Source organism: Nyctibius grandis, chromosome 2, assembly GCF_013368605.1.
Source record: "Nyctibius grandis isolate bNycGra1 chromosome 2, bNycGra1.pri, whole genome shotgun sequence".
NCBI classification, from domain to species: domain Eukaryota; kingdom Metazoa; phylum Chordata; class Aves; order Nyctibiiformes; family Nyctibiidae; genus Nyctibius; species Nyctibius grandis.
In genome coordinates, this window is record NC_090659.1 from 108,818,291 (window position 1) to 108,833,769 (window position 15,479).

The following is a 15,479-nucleotide window of genomic DNA, read 5'->3' on the forward strand; positions in this document are numbered from 1 at the left end:
TTAACTGTTTCCACTATCTTTATTCCACTCAGTCTGTTGCCATTTCATAAATCTTCAGCTTCTGTTACTCCATCATACATTCTGCTGTTGGGTTTTGCACTCCAATTGCATTCACTCTTCTCCATCAAGAGAACCATCAAGGAAAGGATATTATACAAAAGGGGGATTGGACTAGATGGTCTTTCGAGGTCCCTTCCAATCCCTAACATTCTGTGATTCTGTGAAAAAGTATAAACTCTCAGCAGAAGGGTGGGAGATGTTATTACAGAATCACAGCAGCACAGAATCAATCAGGTTGGAAGAGACATCAGGGATCATCGAGTCCAACCATTGCCCTGACACCACCATGTCAACTAGACCATGGCACTAAGTGCCATGTCCAGTCTTTTCTTAAACACATCCAGAGATGGTGACTCCACCACCTCCCTGGGCAGCCCATTCCAATGTCTAATAACCCTTTCTGTAAAGAAATTCTTCCTCATGTCCAACCTGAACCTCCCCTGGCGAAGCTTGAGGCTGTGTCCTCTTGTCCTATCGCTAGTTGCCTGGGTGAAGAGGCCGACTCCCACTTCACTACAACCTCCCTTCAGGTAGTTGTAGACTGCAATAAGGTCACCTCTGAGCCTCCTCTTCTCCAGGCTAAACAACCCCAGCTCCCTCAGCCGTTCCTCGTAGGTCAGACCCTCCAGACCCTTCACCAGCTTGGTCGCCCTCCTCTGGACTCGCTCCAACACCTCAACATCTTTCTTGAAGTGCGGGGCCCAGAACTGGACACAGTATTCAAGGTGCGGCCTCACCAGTGCCAAGTACAGAGGGACAATCACTTCCCTAGACCGGCTGGCTACACTATTCCTAATAGAGGCCAGGATGCCATTGGCCTTCTTGGCCACCTGGGCACACTGCTGGCTCATGTTTAGCCGGCTGTCGATCAGCACCCCCAGGTCTCTTTCCGCCGGGCCGCTTTCTAACCACTCTTCCCCCAGCCTGTAGAGCTGCATGCGGTTGTTGTGGCCCAAGTGTAAGACCCGGCACTTGTTCTTGTTGAACCTCATGCCGTTGGTCTTGGCCCATCTATCTAACCTGTCCAAATCCCCATTAGTTTGTCTTTGGGTCAGAGGCCACAGAGAACAAGACTATGCCAGCGTAGGTCTTTCGTACCTTTCCAATAAAAGCTCAGCAATTACAGAAGAAAACACCAGTTCAGTCTTTGTGCATAGAAAAGGGAACGTAAGTGCTATTTAAGGAAGTACTAAAGTCAAGGCTCCTTAGCTTAAAAGAGCTTGTAAGTTGGAGGCGAGAGAGCACAGAAGGATGTTCTCAGGCACAGCAAACAAGATTCGTACCATTAACTGATAAAAATCCTTTCAGATGGAATACAGGGAGTCCACATTTCTCCAAGTATAAACAGTTATCACTTGGCAAAAACAGTACTGCAAAACTGTTTGAAAACTACAAACTATCTGTCACAGCATAGTAATCAATGCAAGTAGCAACAAAATCTGCAGTTAAAACAGTCTGACAGCTTCTATTACAGCTCTCAGCTTTGATTTGATGAATTTAAAAAAAAAAAAAAAAAAATCACAACAAAATACTCTCAGATGCCTTTTTTTTCTTTCCGATGCTATACACGATGGGTTTGGGGATTGACTTTTAAAGATAATTTTAAAATGTTTAATAAATGTTTTCGTCGTGAGATTTTAACCTTTACATTCTAGATTATGAAATTTTACACGGAAATCAAATTTATACAAAGAGGAGAGTCTCTGCCACATACCAACACTATGTAAATTTACTGGGCTTATATGGTTTGGTAAGAGTACTGATGGAAATGGTAAGACATTTGGACTTTGTCCCAAAAAATACTGCTTTAGGGTTGTGGGTGAGGGAGAGATACTGCACAAAAACTACACTAACTTGATTTTAATCCATTTCATTAGTAGACCTAAAATGCTCTTAATGCAGAATTATCAGCTTGTAGAATCTAAAAGAGTTATAAAGCAACCCCTATGCTTGGTTTAAGGCAATTTATTATCTTTACCAACAGCATAGGAGGACGTAAGTCATTGCTGACCAAACATCCCATGAATGTTTGGGCCCCTTATATAATAATTAAGGTTGGGAATGACTTGCTTACATAGACCCAGTGCACCTCGTAAGAAAGCTCTATATATTTTAACCCAGACAAATTCCAGATGATATTTCCACAAAGAGGGTTCATGTCAGACACTGCCACTGCTTGAACAAACAATGAAATCCTGGAAAGCCACTGAACCTTAGAGGACTTTGCATTTTACAGCAAAAATTGATGATCACAGTTCCAACGCAGCTAATTATTCATCAAAACACCCTGAGCTCTCAGAGCACTGTTGGAAAGGAGGATGAAAATATTCTCTTTTATCTGCCCAAGGCTTGTATCAGACAGGAAGACAGAGATAATATTGCTGCCAATACCAGTCTTACTGATTTAGTGTGCAGAATAACAGAGCTCTGCTCTTCTCTTCAAAACAGATGCTACAAAAGGAAAGGATTCCAAAAAGAGCTATGAGAATGATCCAATATCTGAAAAGAATGTCTGCTTAGTCTCTTAACAACAATCTTCCTCATTTGTCAAGAAGACAAAAAAAGTCTTGATCACACGGTATAAACACCTACAAAGGACAATTTTTACAGATTCCTTAAATTTAGTCAAAGGTATGAAGGGATTTCTGTAGTTTTGTTGCTTCTGCAATTTCTTATCCTGGAGTGCCTGACTTTGCATTCTTAAATGGTCGCTTTATTAGATTTATTTTATTCAGTGCAAAACACGCTACGAAAGACCAGCGCCATACAAATCATGGAAGAAATACCCATCAAGGGTCAGAGAATACACATATCCTCTCTGCAAGACATGAACCCAAACTCTGCAATGATATGGGGTACTGGTTTTAAACTGAAAGAGGGTAGATTTAGATTAGATATTAGGAAGAAATTCTTTACCGTGAGGGTTGTGGGTGCCCCCTCCCTGGCAGTGTTCAAGGCCACGTTGGATGAGGCTTTGAGCAACCTAGTCTAGTGGAAAGGTGTCCCTGCTCGTGGCACAGAGGTTGGAACTAGATGATCTTTAAGGTCCCTTCCAACCCAAACCACTGTATGATTCTATGACAGAGTACAGGAAATACCATTTTACATTAGTTTTGCTTCTATAGCTTTTCCTCAGTATCTACAAGGTCACTCTCAAAACAGGATGCAGGATCAGATGAATCTTCAATCTGATCCTTGAAAGGTGTTCTTGTGTTATTAGTGCTAAACACATTATTTGCCGAGTCAGTTATCTTTTCAGCAAGTGCAGATTCAGGAGATGTAATTCTAAAGGCACATTCCATAGATAACTCACAAAAACAACCCCAAGCATTAAAACTGGCATCTATGGACAACAACGAATTAAATATTTACATTAAGTCTTGCAAAGCCTTTATACAGAGAAAATAGTACTATAGCTAAGTAAAGAAACAATCACATAAAAATACACAAAGAGGAGACAGAGGTTTCCAAGTACCTGTACTTTCTCATCTTTTGGCAAATACTAAGAAAAAAAAAAAAACAACAACAACATTAAAAATATTTCTCAGAGCTGATGTCTTCAGAAATTCAAAGGGACTGAAAAACAGCTGGTAACTATTGATGCAGAGTAATCTGTTTCCTTACCTATTTTGGAAACATTCACTCTTTTAAATGCCAATATTTTAAACGTACTTGAAGTTAAGGAGCAACAGTCTTTTCCTATTTTTATATTGTAATTAATTAAAACAGACAGTTTAATATTAAAGCTGTTCTTCAAAGCTAAACATGAAAATGAAATAATTGCAGAATTAAGCATGCTGAAAACCAAACAATCTTAAGTACTGTCTGGGAAGGTTTGTATCTGTTCAGTGTCCCCAATTGGTGTTTAGTTACAGAAAGCAAAATGCAAGCCTAGAAAAAAAGGAGTTTTACTTGGGCAGAGTATTATTTCTCAAAAAAAGAAAAGAACTTAGTAATGTGCTAATAAGAAAATTATGGTCTTAAAGATAACCTCAAAAAGAGAGGTTGCGGTGGAAAATTTAAGGTTTCAAAAGTGTTTTCTCTGTGTCTTTCATACTAAAAGAGAGTCAACCTCAGCTACAGAAACTCTTCAGCAGGAGGACTACTTCTTCTGCAGATGAGAAGACATTAGGAAAAGTTCTCCCCATTCTTGCTGACTGCAGCCTTCAAGTTGTCCATCATCACCAAAACCAAACATCTGTCCTAAAAGGCTAATTCACTCTGGTGATTTATTATTCACTAAGTATGCACTTAAATCGTGTTGGAGAAAAGTCAATTAAAAACCTCAAAATAATAAAACTTTCTTGGACTATGTAGTAATTGATGGTATTACTTATCTCGCCATCTCCTCAAGGTAATCAAGAAACCAGAGGAGGGACTCATCTTTGCATTGCAATTTTAACAGTCTCTTAGGATACCAGATACAATTCATTCCAATTCTATGGAAAATTGCATCTTACTTGCAGAAAGTCTTTGGAAAAAAAAATTCACATACTTCTAGTTCATATCTGTCTTATTTTCTAGAGTCTATTGGCTTCAATACTTATCAAAAAGGCAAGTAACTTCTCTGCAACTCAAGCTTGACTTACAAGCAAGGAAGCTGTGACAAAAAACATCATTAGCACTATAAAGCAAAGGGTAGGAACAATATATTTACACTCACTGCAGATGAGAAAAAGGATGCCTACAATCAAGGGCAAGCATCAAAGGCTGGAGAAGAAGGAAATGGGATACATTACTTAGGATAATGTGGTACTGGCTAACTAGAAGTAGAGAAAAATGGTTTAAAATGTCAAGAGCACTATTTCCCTAGCAAAGAAACACAAAGAGTTGCCAAATAGTTTCATTTCATACCAAAAAATAAATAAAATAAAACACCAAAATCAAGAGGGTAGTTTATTCACCGTGACAGAATCTATCTTAAACTTCTGCTAAAAATCACCCTGAGCCGACAGCTGGTATCAGGCATGAAGGAACTAATAGCATGGTGACAATTCAGTGAGGACAGGATGAGAAAAATTGCTTTTCGTGCAGGCCAGACACTCAATTTTTTGCTAATCTTGCCCTATCTTAACCTACACTTGATTAGATCCAGCCAAAGGCTGCATATACCCCTAGCTAATACTATTAAAGGAAACAATACTACCATTATCACAAAGGCAACAGATGAAAACGTACTGTGGCTATTAAACAGTTCAACCCTGCCATGCAGCTAGAGTTGAGCTTGTTCTACATTCAGAGCAATTTTACATCCTTGCCACGATCATCGTAACATAAAGTTCAGTCAAATGCACCATATTTTAATTGTCAGTGACACATGGTCATGGTCATGGTCATACCAGAATAAAATAGGAATGGGAACCATCTGATTGATGGTCATCAGGCACCAGTATTTTGCTGTAGGGCAGACATTCAGTAGGAGAAAAAATGATGGGAAAGCAATGGAAAGAGAACTGTAAGGATCGCCTGCATGGATATGCAGACTTTACAGGAAACGTTATACAGGTTGTCTTGAACATATGTATTGCAACATATTTCCCTAACATTTGCATTTCAGAAGATCTAAGTTGATGCCAAATTTCAAGAGATTTAAAGGCAGTATTTCTGCTTTGTTTGGCAAGAAAAAAATAACCTATTTTAAAAACTGGCAAAGGAGAAAATGGTGATGATAATTGTAAAATCTAGGGGGAGAAGGGTTGCAGATATAAAGATACTTGCATTACAGTTTCCTGAACTGAAGTATTTCCCATTGCAGAAAATTCAATATAAAGAAGGTGATAATGTTTTTGAAGATATTTACCACACATAAACATGCAAGGAAGCATAAGTGTATAATTTTTATGCTTTGGAGGTCAGACATCTATCACCATAATCAAAAAAAAATGTGTTTTGTGGGTTTTTTTAATCTGCAGCTTAAATGGGACTTTACCAAGTTGACTTGATTAAAGATCTAATTTTAGCCTAACTGGGCCAGGATGGATAGTATCAACATATGTTGTCATCTCATCTGTCAAAAGACATAGGAGGAAGTAAGATATCACTGTAAAACTTGTGAGCTTAAATCAAAGCCCATTCCTAGAAAGCCTTGCATTCCAAGCCAACAAGCCACCTTTAGAAACATTAGAATTGCAGGAACACTCCACAGCAGATCCCTTCAAAGAAAGGACATCAGGCATCAAGAAAGCCAAATCAACTTCCCAACGGTCTCTTTCTCACCCAAATCAAATTTGCTAGAGACTTACCAGAAGTAAGGAAAAGACTGCTTTCCTTAAAACATTAAGGTCAGTAAGTTCAGCATTTGGAATAGCATCAAAACCAAGCCCACTAAGTTTGCCTGGTTTGGCATGTGCATTATGATACTCTCTAATTACGTATTTTCACTCTTCTTCTGCTGGACTCTGTTCATCATACATGGTTGCTAAACTATTAATACAAAACTATTTAACAGTTACTTCCACTGTGAAGCCAAATTACTCACCGTGTAAGGCGATCATTTATTCACTGCAGACCATTCATACCCTTCTGAGAACATAAATATTCTGGAGCACTTGATTTTGTAACAGTAATGTCCTTTAAACCTTTGCATACAATTTTAGTTTCCACAAAGAATCCAGAAAAAGACAATTCCATCATGTGGAATAACTGACAAGCAAAATTCAAAAAGCAGCACAGATTCCTGCTTGTATAGCAAAGATTTACCCCTGTAAAGACTGAAACAATATGGTAGTGAAATTATATAGGTATTTGTTAATGTACACACTATTGCAATTGAGACTTGAGGATGAGGGAAAAAAAAACCTGGCATAGTACAGTTCTTAATCTGTTGTAAGAAGTACTTGAAAAGAGAGAGAGAATCACCATCTGAGTATGTAAATATACATCTACTTTTTTGAAGCTAGGTTACAAACAATGACTTCCCAATCTATAGGTTAGCTAAAAACCTAACAATCATGCTTAATATAATACGGACTGGAAAAAAGTTAGAGTGAGTCAAGTTCTGTTATTTCCAGCATGTAATTTGTATTTTATTTTTAAATTATTTTCAATTCCTTGATAAAATAACTACAGTAGTGAAGGAAAAAACATTTAATTGATGCAGACATTTGTCTGTGTTGCACTCCTTTTATGTAAAGGAACAATATAAGACATCTATAAAAATATATCCAAAACATATCAAAATGGACAGTTTTATTCTGAAAAGACCTATTTCAATCTGATATGCATATAAATAAACCTGTTCACCCACACACTATCCTTCAACAGAGAAACTAATATTCATATCTACCCCTAAGGCTTTCCACAGAAATACAATAATTCATAGTTTTGTTTTAAAATTCAACTATTAAATCTGATTATATAACCTACCATTTTGAAACATATTTCTTAAACAAAGTAACAGCTTTAGGTCTCTCATATTGGGCTCAATTCAGGCAAGACTTTGTTTCCAACTATACTACCTTCTGGGCCTTCTGACATGATGAGGACTGGTGAAATCTAAGATTCAAACCAATAAAACATTATATCTCCAAGCCCAGAAGCAAGAAGAGTTTTCTCTACTGTTTATCATACCTTCTAAACTGCTGGGTTTCTTCCCTAATGTGGTAATTTGTTATTCTTTTTAAGTGACAAATGAGAACAGAAAACAGATGCATGAATATCGGCATTTCTATTCCATCTACATGATCAATGGTCTCTTTTTGTAATAGGTATTTTATTTTAAAATGACAAATGTTTAACAAGAGATCCATGTGCACTGCTAACTGAAACTGTGCTGTATCATCTACTGCAAGTCCTAATAAAACAGCCCAATAAAAATTACAGTAGACCAGAAAGCGTGCTTGCTTTTCACAGCTGCGCAAACAGTGCAGAGAGCCCGTGTTCACTGCTGGTTCCTTGATTCAGCCAGGGAGAAGAGCTCTTCCCATGGGTTGTGAACAGTCCAACATCCCACAGAGCATTTAAGCAACAAAAAGTGAACTTTTCGGTTTAGCTCACTTCTAACGCTTTGTTCACTCCTATTTCTCCATTGCATAGACCTCAGTACAGCATCCCCAAAAAATTATCAGTAAACATTGCTATGAAGTCATAGATTGCTTCGGGGTTTGTTTATTTTGAGGGTTACTTTGATTTGCTTTCCTCTGATCACCTAACATCCTTTTCCTTCTCCTGTCTGGACAGCAGCCCATTTATATCTATTGCCAAGTCTGAGCACCATGCAACTGGGTTTTATTCATACCACAAAACCATAATCCCCTTCATTCAACCATACTGGCTAGGTGTCCTTGTTTGCCAGACAGACTTAATCACAAGAAATAATGGACAAGAATAGGCAGTGGCTCACCAACATTATCATGCTAGTCTCAGAATAAATTGAATTCAAAAAGCCTTGGGAGCTTGTTTGGTCCTCCAGCCTAGAGTGTGAGCAATCCATTTTCCACAGCAGCTGTGTTCACTCTGCTGCGTTAAAATATATGTGCTTATTTATTTTTTATTACAGCTTAAGGATAGGTTCATGTCAGCAGGTAATAACCTCAGCCACTTAGTATTTCAGTGTATTGGAACATTCATACCATGTCATTATGAAGAGAATTCTAATGGATAACACAGTGCCAGTCAGTACGACCGCAGCACCGCAGGCCGCTGTCAGGAATGTAGCTACAGTACAGTGTTTAATTTTAGAGAATTTAATAATGTGAACTGCAAGTTAAATATGTGGTGTCAACAATTTCTTGTGACCTCCACTAGCAGCTATTTTTACTTAACTTGAGTTAGGATGATGACTTGACTGCAATATAATATGAGATGGTCTAAATACTGCACTTATTTTTAAACAAACATCACTAAAAATGCCTCAATGGGTCTTAAATATAAAAAAGTAGTCAAACAAGGAGCTGCCATCTTGACTGTACTTTTTATTCAGGACCAAGACATGTATCCTTGGGATATATTTCCCAATTAAAAAAAAAAAAAAAAAAAGAAATCAAGCTCTCACCACTGGAAAAAAGTTTCACTAAGTCACTTACATTTCTGAATGCTTTATTGCCACTTGCAAAGATTACTCTAAAGGCTTATTAGTCTCACTTTCACACACATAATGTGCAATTACTTAAGCAGAGCCCCAATCAGCATGCTTCAAAGCATTTTACTTCATGGCAGAATAAGATCATTATATGACCTTTCCAAAATTCATATGTGTGTATTCTTCAGTATTCACAAGGCATCAAAAACTATAGATCTTTTAAGTCTTTATTCACACTTCTTAGCTCTAATCATCATACCAGCCAGTACAAAGATGGCAGGCAACAGAGTATCCTGCTTTAGGAAGACAGGCTTCTATTATTCGATTTGTTTTCAGAACACAGTTTACCAAAAGGAAAAATGCGTATGTAGAGCTAGACAAAACATGCATGCCTGTATGCACACTACATTTAATGCCAAGAACAAAATTACAGTGACTTTCCTAAGTCAGTTTAAGCACTTAAGAAATGTAACCAACAAGCCTGGATTAAATACTATCAGAAGTCTGAGCCTGAGGCAGACCTAAAGCCTATATAAAGTTCTGGACATACCACTGATAAAAACTGCAGAGCAAAAAGATTTATTCTGTTTAACATTCCATTGTCAGTGCCTTTAAAAAAAAACATTCCTGACAGAAAAAAATTAGGAAACTCAAGTAACAATTTTTAATAGTCTCCTCTGAAGGGGGGAAAAAAAAAAAAATCTGGAGCGGAGGGAGGAACGTGATGCTAGGAAAGAAAGAAATTAATTACTGAGACGTGCCAGAATACAGGTACATCCAAAATACAAGATATTTATGGACGAATAGAAAGATAAAATAGACTTTTCAGTGTCTTTCCACTCATCAATGCAATCACGACTGAAAGAAAAACATCCCTATATAGGTTTATTTCATGCCATACAACCTACAAATTATGTTAGGAAAAACAGTTGGGAAAAAAAGTGAGTATCAGTGGGCTTCAAAAATTATTATCTTCTGCTGTCCCCTAGTGGCACTGTAACTTGTTTCACAAAAATTGGTCAAAGAATATTTTCAACTGTAGGCTTCATAGGTTACAGAAGAGAAAGCATCAATGGAAATTAAAAGCCAGAAGAAATTAGTTTTGCAGACAATTGCCACAAGCAGCTCTTATTTACTTAGAAATTTTGAAACTAAAACCCACAGGAAAACACTGTGATCTAGTATTTTAAATTACAGATTTTGCTAAGAGGTTGTGTAACGAAAATATAGCCAAAAATATTTATGGGCATGGCCATGATATTTTCAGTGTTTTAGAAACTCTGTTACTGAACTAGTTAAGACTTTAAATAAATACTTTAATATGTAGTTGGAAGAAATACTTTCCAATCACTCCAATTGTAGCATACCTTTCAAGTTAAAAAAAAAATAAAAATCAAGATATTCCAATTCTGCTACAAAGTAAAAGCATTACTGGACAACACCCAAATTTTCTTGATCTTACTTTACCATAAATCAAAAAATGGAGGAGTTGCAATTTATGGTCTTCAGCAGGATGAAATGCAAGTGAAATTCTACTTAGGGAACACAGTGGTCTCATTCACTTAAAAAAAATCAATCATCGTCTTAGATAAGGCTTTGCAGAAGTGTAAAACAGATGTGGGAACACATCCACAATTGTTAGTCAGAGGTTTTTCAGCCCCACACCCAAAATAATTTCTCCTGACTTTCATATTTCCTTTTGTATCACAAAATAATTTGATTTCAAAAGTAACCAGTATTTGGCATCCCAGTTCTAATTACAGTTTAACACAGTCTCTTAATTAGCTGAGATATTTAATTGAGCTTTCATTCCATGCAATTATACCCTATTTCATAACCCATGAAAATTTGTAATTATCTCTAACCTCATTAATAAGGACTACTAAACTGCAGTGCAGTTTTATCGAGTTTCTAGAAGAAAGGCAAGCTTCTCATACTAACTGTAGCTATTGAAAACAAGTGAAGTTTCCTACTCAACACTTAAGAGTTCACTGAGAAGTACATTCTCAATTATCCATGTCTAAAATTGCCTTAGCATATTTACTTAGTGCACAGTATTTACTTAAAACGATTAGACATCTCCGTTGTTTTATTTTCAAAGATTTATTTCATGTCGTTAAGTTCACTGAACAAATCTCTTTCAAGGACTGCTTTACTTCAAGGCCAGAGAGAGCCTGTATGATTCTCCAAAATGAAAGCCCAGTGTAGGCAGAATCTTCCTGATCCTTATACCAGATTAAGAGACAGAAAATACCCATAAAGCTTTTCCTACAGAAGGAATTTGCTTTCACTATCAGTCACCACCCTGCCAGCTCAAATAACTTGCTCAGATGTACTCCCAACTTCAGTTAAGGTCTGACTACTGAAAAAGTCACGTAAAAGGAAATGTGAACAGCAGCCTAGTGAAGCGAGAGGCAGGCATCTGGCACAGCCCATGGCCTATGGGACAGACCCTCTGCCCCAATTTTCTGTCTAAATCTGTCCCTCAAGCAATCACAGAAGGCTGTATTTAAGAGGCCGTTAAAGACAGACCCTTAAGACTGCACGGTTAATGTCCTCGTCAGAGTGATATTTTATTAAAAGCACTGTGGAAAAGGAGGGTTATTTGTCTTTATGTAGGTGCTTCCCCTCTCTAAACCTACTTACAATCACTCTTCTCAGCACCTAATGAGAACTCGGACAAGGCCTGAGGATTATAACTCCAGGGAGGTGCTTCAACTCAGTGACACAGCTCGGGAAGAGCTCAACAAGCCTTCCAGAAACTGCCAATTAAACAGTGCCAAATATATTGTTTTCCCTTCCACAATGACAGTACGCCATAAAGACAAAATTACAAGCCTTCTGTGGGAGCCACACAGGATTAGGAAAAAAAAAAAAAAAACAAACAGAATCTAACTAAGCTTATATGCTTTTCTCTCAATTGGGATGCACGAGATTACATTCTAGATTTGAATTTAGCCAAATAGCTACATGCTTTATCTATTTATATATAACACTCATTCATTTTGTTCACAGTTTCCTTCCAAAAGCATTTAAAATTTATTATTCCCTTCTATCACAACAGGTAGATAGAGAAGTGAAGGACACAGGAAAGAACGGGGCAGAAATGTTATCAATTGCAATGAAGACACGGCTAGAACTTCTGCATTCTGAAAGAGGGCTGGAAGTACACATTCCTATTAGAGAGTCACCAATATTTAATGCCATCTGATGCAGAAAGACAGATTTCAAACTCTTATAGTGCAGAGTGCTGAAGTTCTATTCTAAGAAACTGTTCTGTCACTAGGTTGACACCCACCTATATTGCAAACCCTACTACAAACAAATTAAATTATGTACAAGATATAATGCCAGGTCTTCCACGTCATCCTTCAGATAATTGCATAAAGTTTTTGATCTACTGGATTATACGCAATAACTCCTGTTTGTCTTAAAAACCTACTTCAGAGATCAAGGATCAGGTTTTCAACAGTATATCTGGGTAACTCCCTTCTGTCATAAAGGCTTAACCACAAACATTTTAACTAAAGCTATCCCTAAGAATATAATTCTACAAAAGATTTAGAAAAATAAAAATTTAACCTGTAATTAACATTATTTGATTCCTTCCTCCCCAAATTAAAATAAGGAAGAAATATTTCCATTCTTTTGAAGAGTCTTCAATGACACAAAGAAATTAGATCCACAGTCTAAAGCCTTATTTATCTATAAATGCCGGTGGCAAAACAAGCTTTTCCACCTACAAACATGCTCAACTCAGCCTTTGAGGTAATCCTGCTATTAATCTTCCCTGATCAGACTAAAAAACTGGGCATATTTTTTCTGGTTGCTGTAAGGAGTCTCTGAAGCTCACTAAGAAATGATTAAGTCAAACCATTACTCTTAAGTAATCAAGAGTCTTTGGGTGATAACAGTCTGTCTTTCTTTCCAGTTTGTATCTTGATTTTTTCAAGTGGGTCTTCAGCCAATTATCTGTCCGTACAGTGACCTAGTTTTAAACACTAAAATATTAATGAAAAGTGAAAACAAACCTTGCTGTTCTTCCCACTCTGTGGATGTACGTGTTTGCGTCTTCTGGACAATCAAACTGAATGACCCAGTTCACTGCTGGAAAATCTGTGTAAAGAAAAAAAAAGGTCAAAATCCAAGCTCACTACTCAAAATCCTATTTCAAGATCAACATATTATTTTGAAGCATTAACTCCTGTAAGAACCATCATTTAGACCAATTTACACACATTGGGTGCAACCTCTGAAATAAAAATAAAATTAATTGCATGTATTAGCATATCAGAAACAAACATCCTCTTCAAAGAAAGCTAAAATTAATGGTGTCTTCATTTCCTAAATTATGACAGTGCATTGAACGGAATATAATTTCACACTTGACAAGAACAGACATGCTTTGTGTCACACAGATAATAAAACATCACTACATTTAATAATTAAATAACAATATCTGACCCCCTTTTCACCTACAGTATCAATATCCTACACCATTCAGGTTTTAAGTTAGCTGCGGCCAGACAGCACTACTTCAGCTGTCCACATACAGAAATATCACAGGCCCTCTCAAAGATGGGAAGGGGTGACCAAGCCTGACAAAGAAGTCAACATTGAATGTGAAGGATATTATTAATAAGCATTTTCTAACCGCTGCACTTCATCCAGCAGCAGCATGCTTTGCACTGGAGTAAGTTAGTGTTACTTCCTGATCAAGTCTGTACCTACGCTGTATTCCACAATTATACCTGCACTCTAAACCCCAACCAACCACATCCACATTAGATCCTCACTGGTGAGATTTCAGCAATGTGGAAGGTACGATAAACAGTTTTCACTTTTGCCTTCAGTTTTTAGAGCAGTTTTTAGAACCTTCCTTCTGTAGCATCCTGATAAAACCCTACATTTTGGAGAACAGAGTTTAGTATCTGAAAGAACAAGCAGAATCCTGAAAACAGTCTTGTGTCATACCTAAGTGCCTCCAAGTACTAAAAACAAAAAAAAAAACCACCCAAAAACAAAAGTCCAAAGCATCCACAGAAAATGTAAAGAAGTAAATCATAATTCAGCAAATAATGACTACTAGAAGAAAGAAACTCAAGCCAAAACAAGTCCTATAAATATTCTCCCTTTTTCCCTCATCTATTTTTCTGTCTCCTTAAGAATACAGTCCTATAACGCCATTATAGGACATTAATGTTCATACATAAAAATTTCTTCAGGTTTTCATTTCCACATACTGGTAGGTTAGTAATTGTTCATATCCTTTGGAATAACCCACAGGGTACAGGCACATCAGAAATACATAAAACTGCTGAAATCTTGCCTTAAAGCATGTAGTAAGCAAATACATCACTATTTCCATTTTCTTTCGTTCCAGATATTTGACACGGAACATAGCTGGAAAAACTAGATGGTCTACAGACTATAATAAATAAATAAAGGACAGCTTCCACCAACTACCTCACTAACAAATGCCATTACAAAACTAGTGACAACATAGGTCTATCCAGGACAAAACGAAAAAATAAGCAAAAACGAAGCGGGCCTCTTCAGTAAAGAAATGGCAGGACTCCAAGAAGCGTTTCTCTTCTGAGATACCCTAAGGAGCTCTTAAGCAAACTACAGCTTCCTTTCTTACAAATCAGGCTGGTCTTCAGAGCATACTATCACTGATAAAGTCTCAATAGGGTTAGATCATCACTTTGTGATTAACTATTGCTTCTGTCGGTACATACCCAGGCCACGAGCTGCAATATCCGTAGCAAAAAGTACTGCTGCCTTTTTCCGAACAAAACAAGTGTAGACTTCCATTCTCTTCATCTGATGCTGCTTACCATGGAGTGCCAGTACAGGAAGACCAGGCTGAAGCTTACAGAACACTCTGAATAGATATTGGACCTACCCAACAAATCAAGGGGGGGAAAAAAAAGAATTTACCATGCAATGTTAAACTTGTTAAGATCATATCCAGTATATAGCAACTGACTTAGCACATCAAATAAAAGACACTTTTCTCCACATCAGAGAGAAGAGATGCTATTTTGAGACTCTGTCACACACCCAGGTACTAAAAGAGGAAATTAACTGTGGCACAAGATTGGTATGCCTTTGGAAGGCATCTCCTAAAAGGAACCAGAACAGGTAACAGCAAGAACAACTTGGGACATGACTAGTTAGGCTGTACACAAGAGACCGAAGTATCAAACACCCACCAGAAGCACTGGTTTTAGACAATACCGGAAGGGTGTAGTGTCTTATGCTTGCACTCAAAGCAGTCTACACAGTCTTGGTTTACTATTTCAAGCTTCAACAGCTTCTCTTGTAAAAGCAGTCTGTTTACTCTTACACAGTGTACCATGATGCAGCATTATTTTATAGCAGGCAGCTATCTTAA

General features: G+C 37.4%; 1 protein-coding gene across 1 annotated transcript in view; it reads right to left on the reverse strand.

Moving 5' to 3' along the window:
* The window catches only part of DDX10 (DEAD-box helicase 10), a 219,636-nt gene that overhangs the window by 180,684 nt on the left and 23,473 nt on the right, over positions 1–15,479 (reverse strand). The window contains exons 8-9 of the mRNA XM_068424731.1: positions 14,821–14,983; positions 13,111–13,195 (exon numbers count right to left, since the gene is read on the reverse strand). Of these exons, the coding sequence (XP_068280832.1) occupies positions 13,111–13,195; positions 14,821–14,983 (248 nt within the window). The remainder of the gene's footprint in view (positions 1–13,110; positions 13,196–14,820; positions 14,984–15,479) is intronic.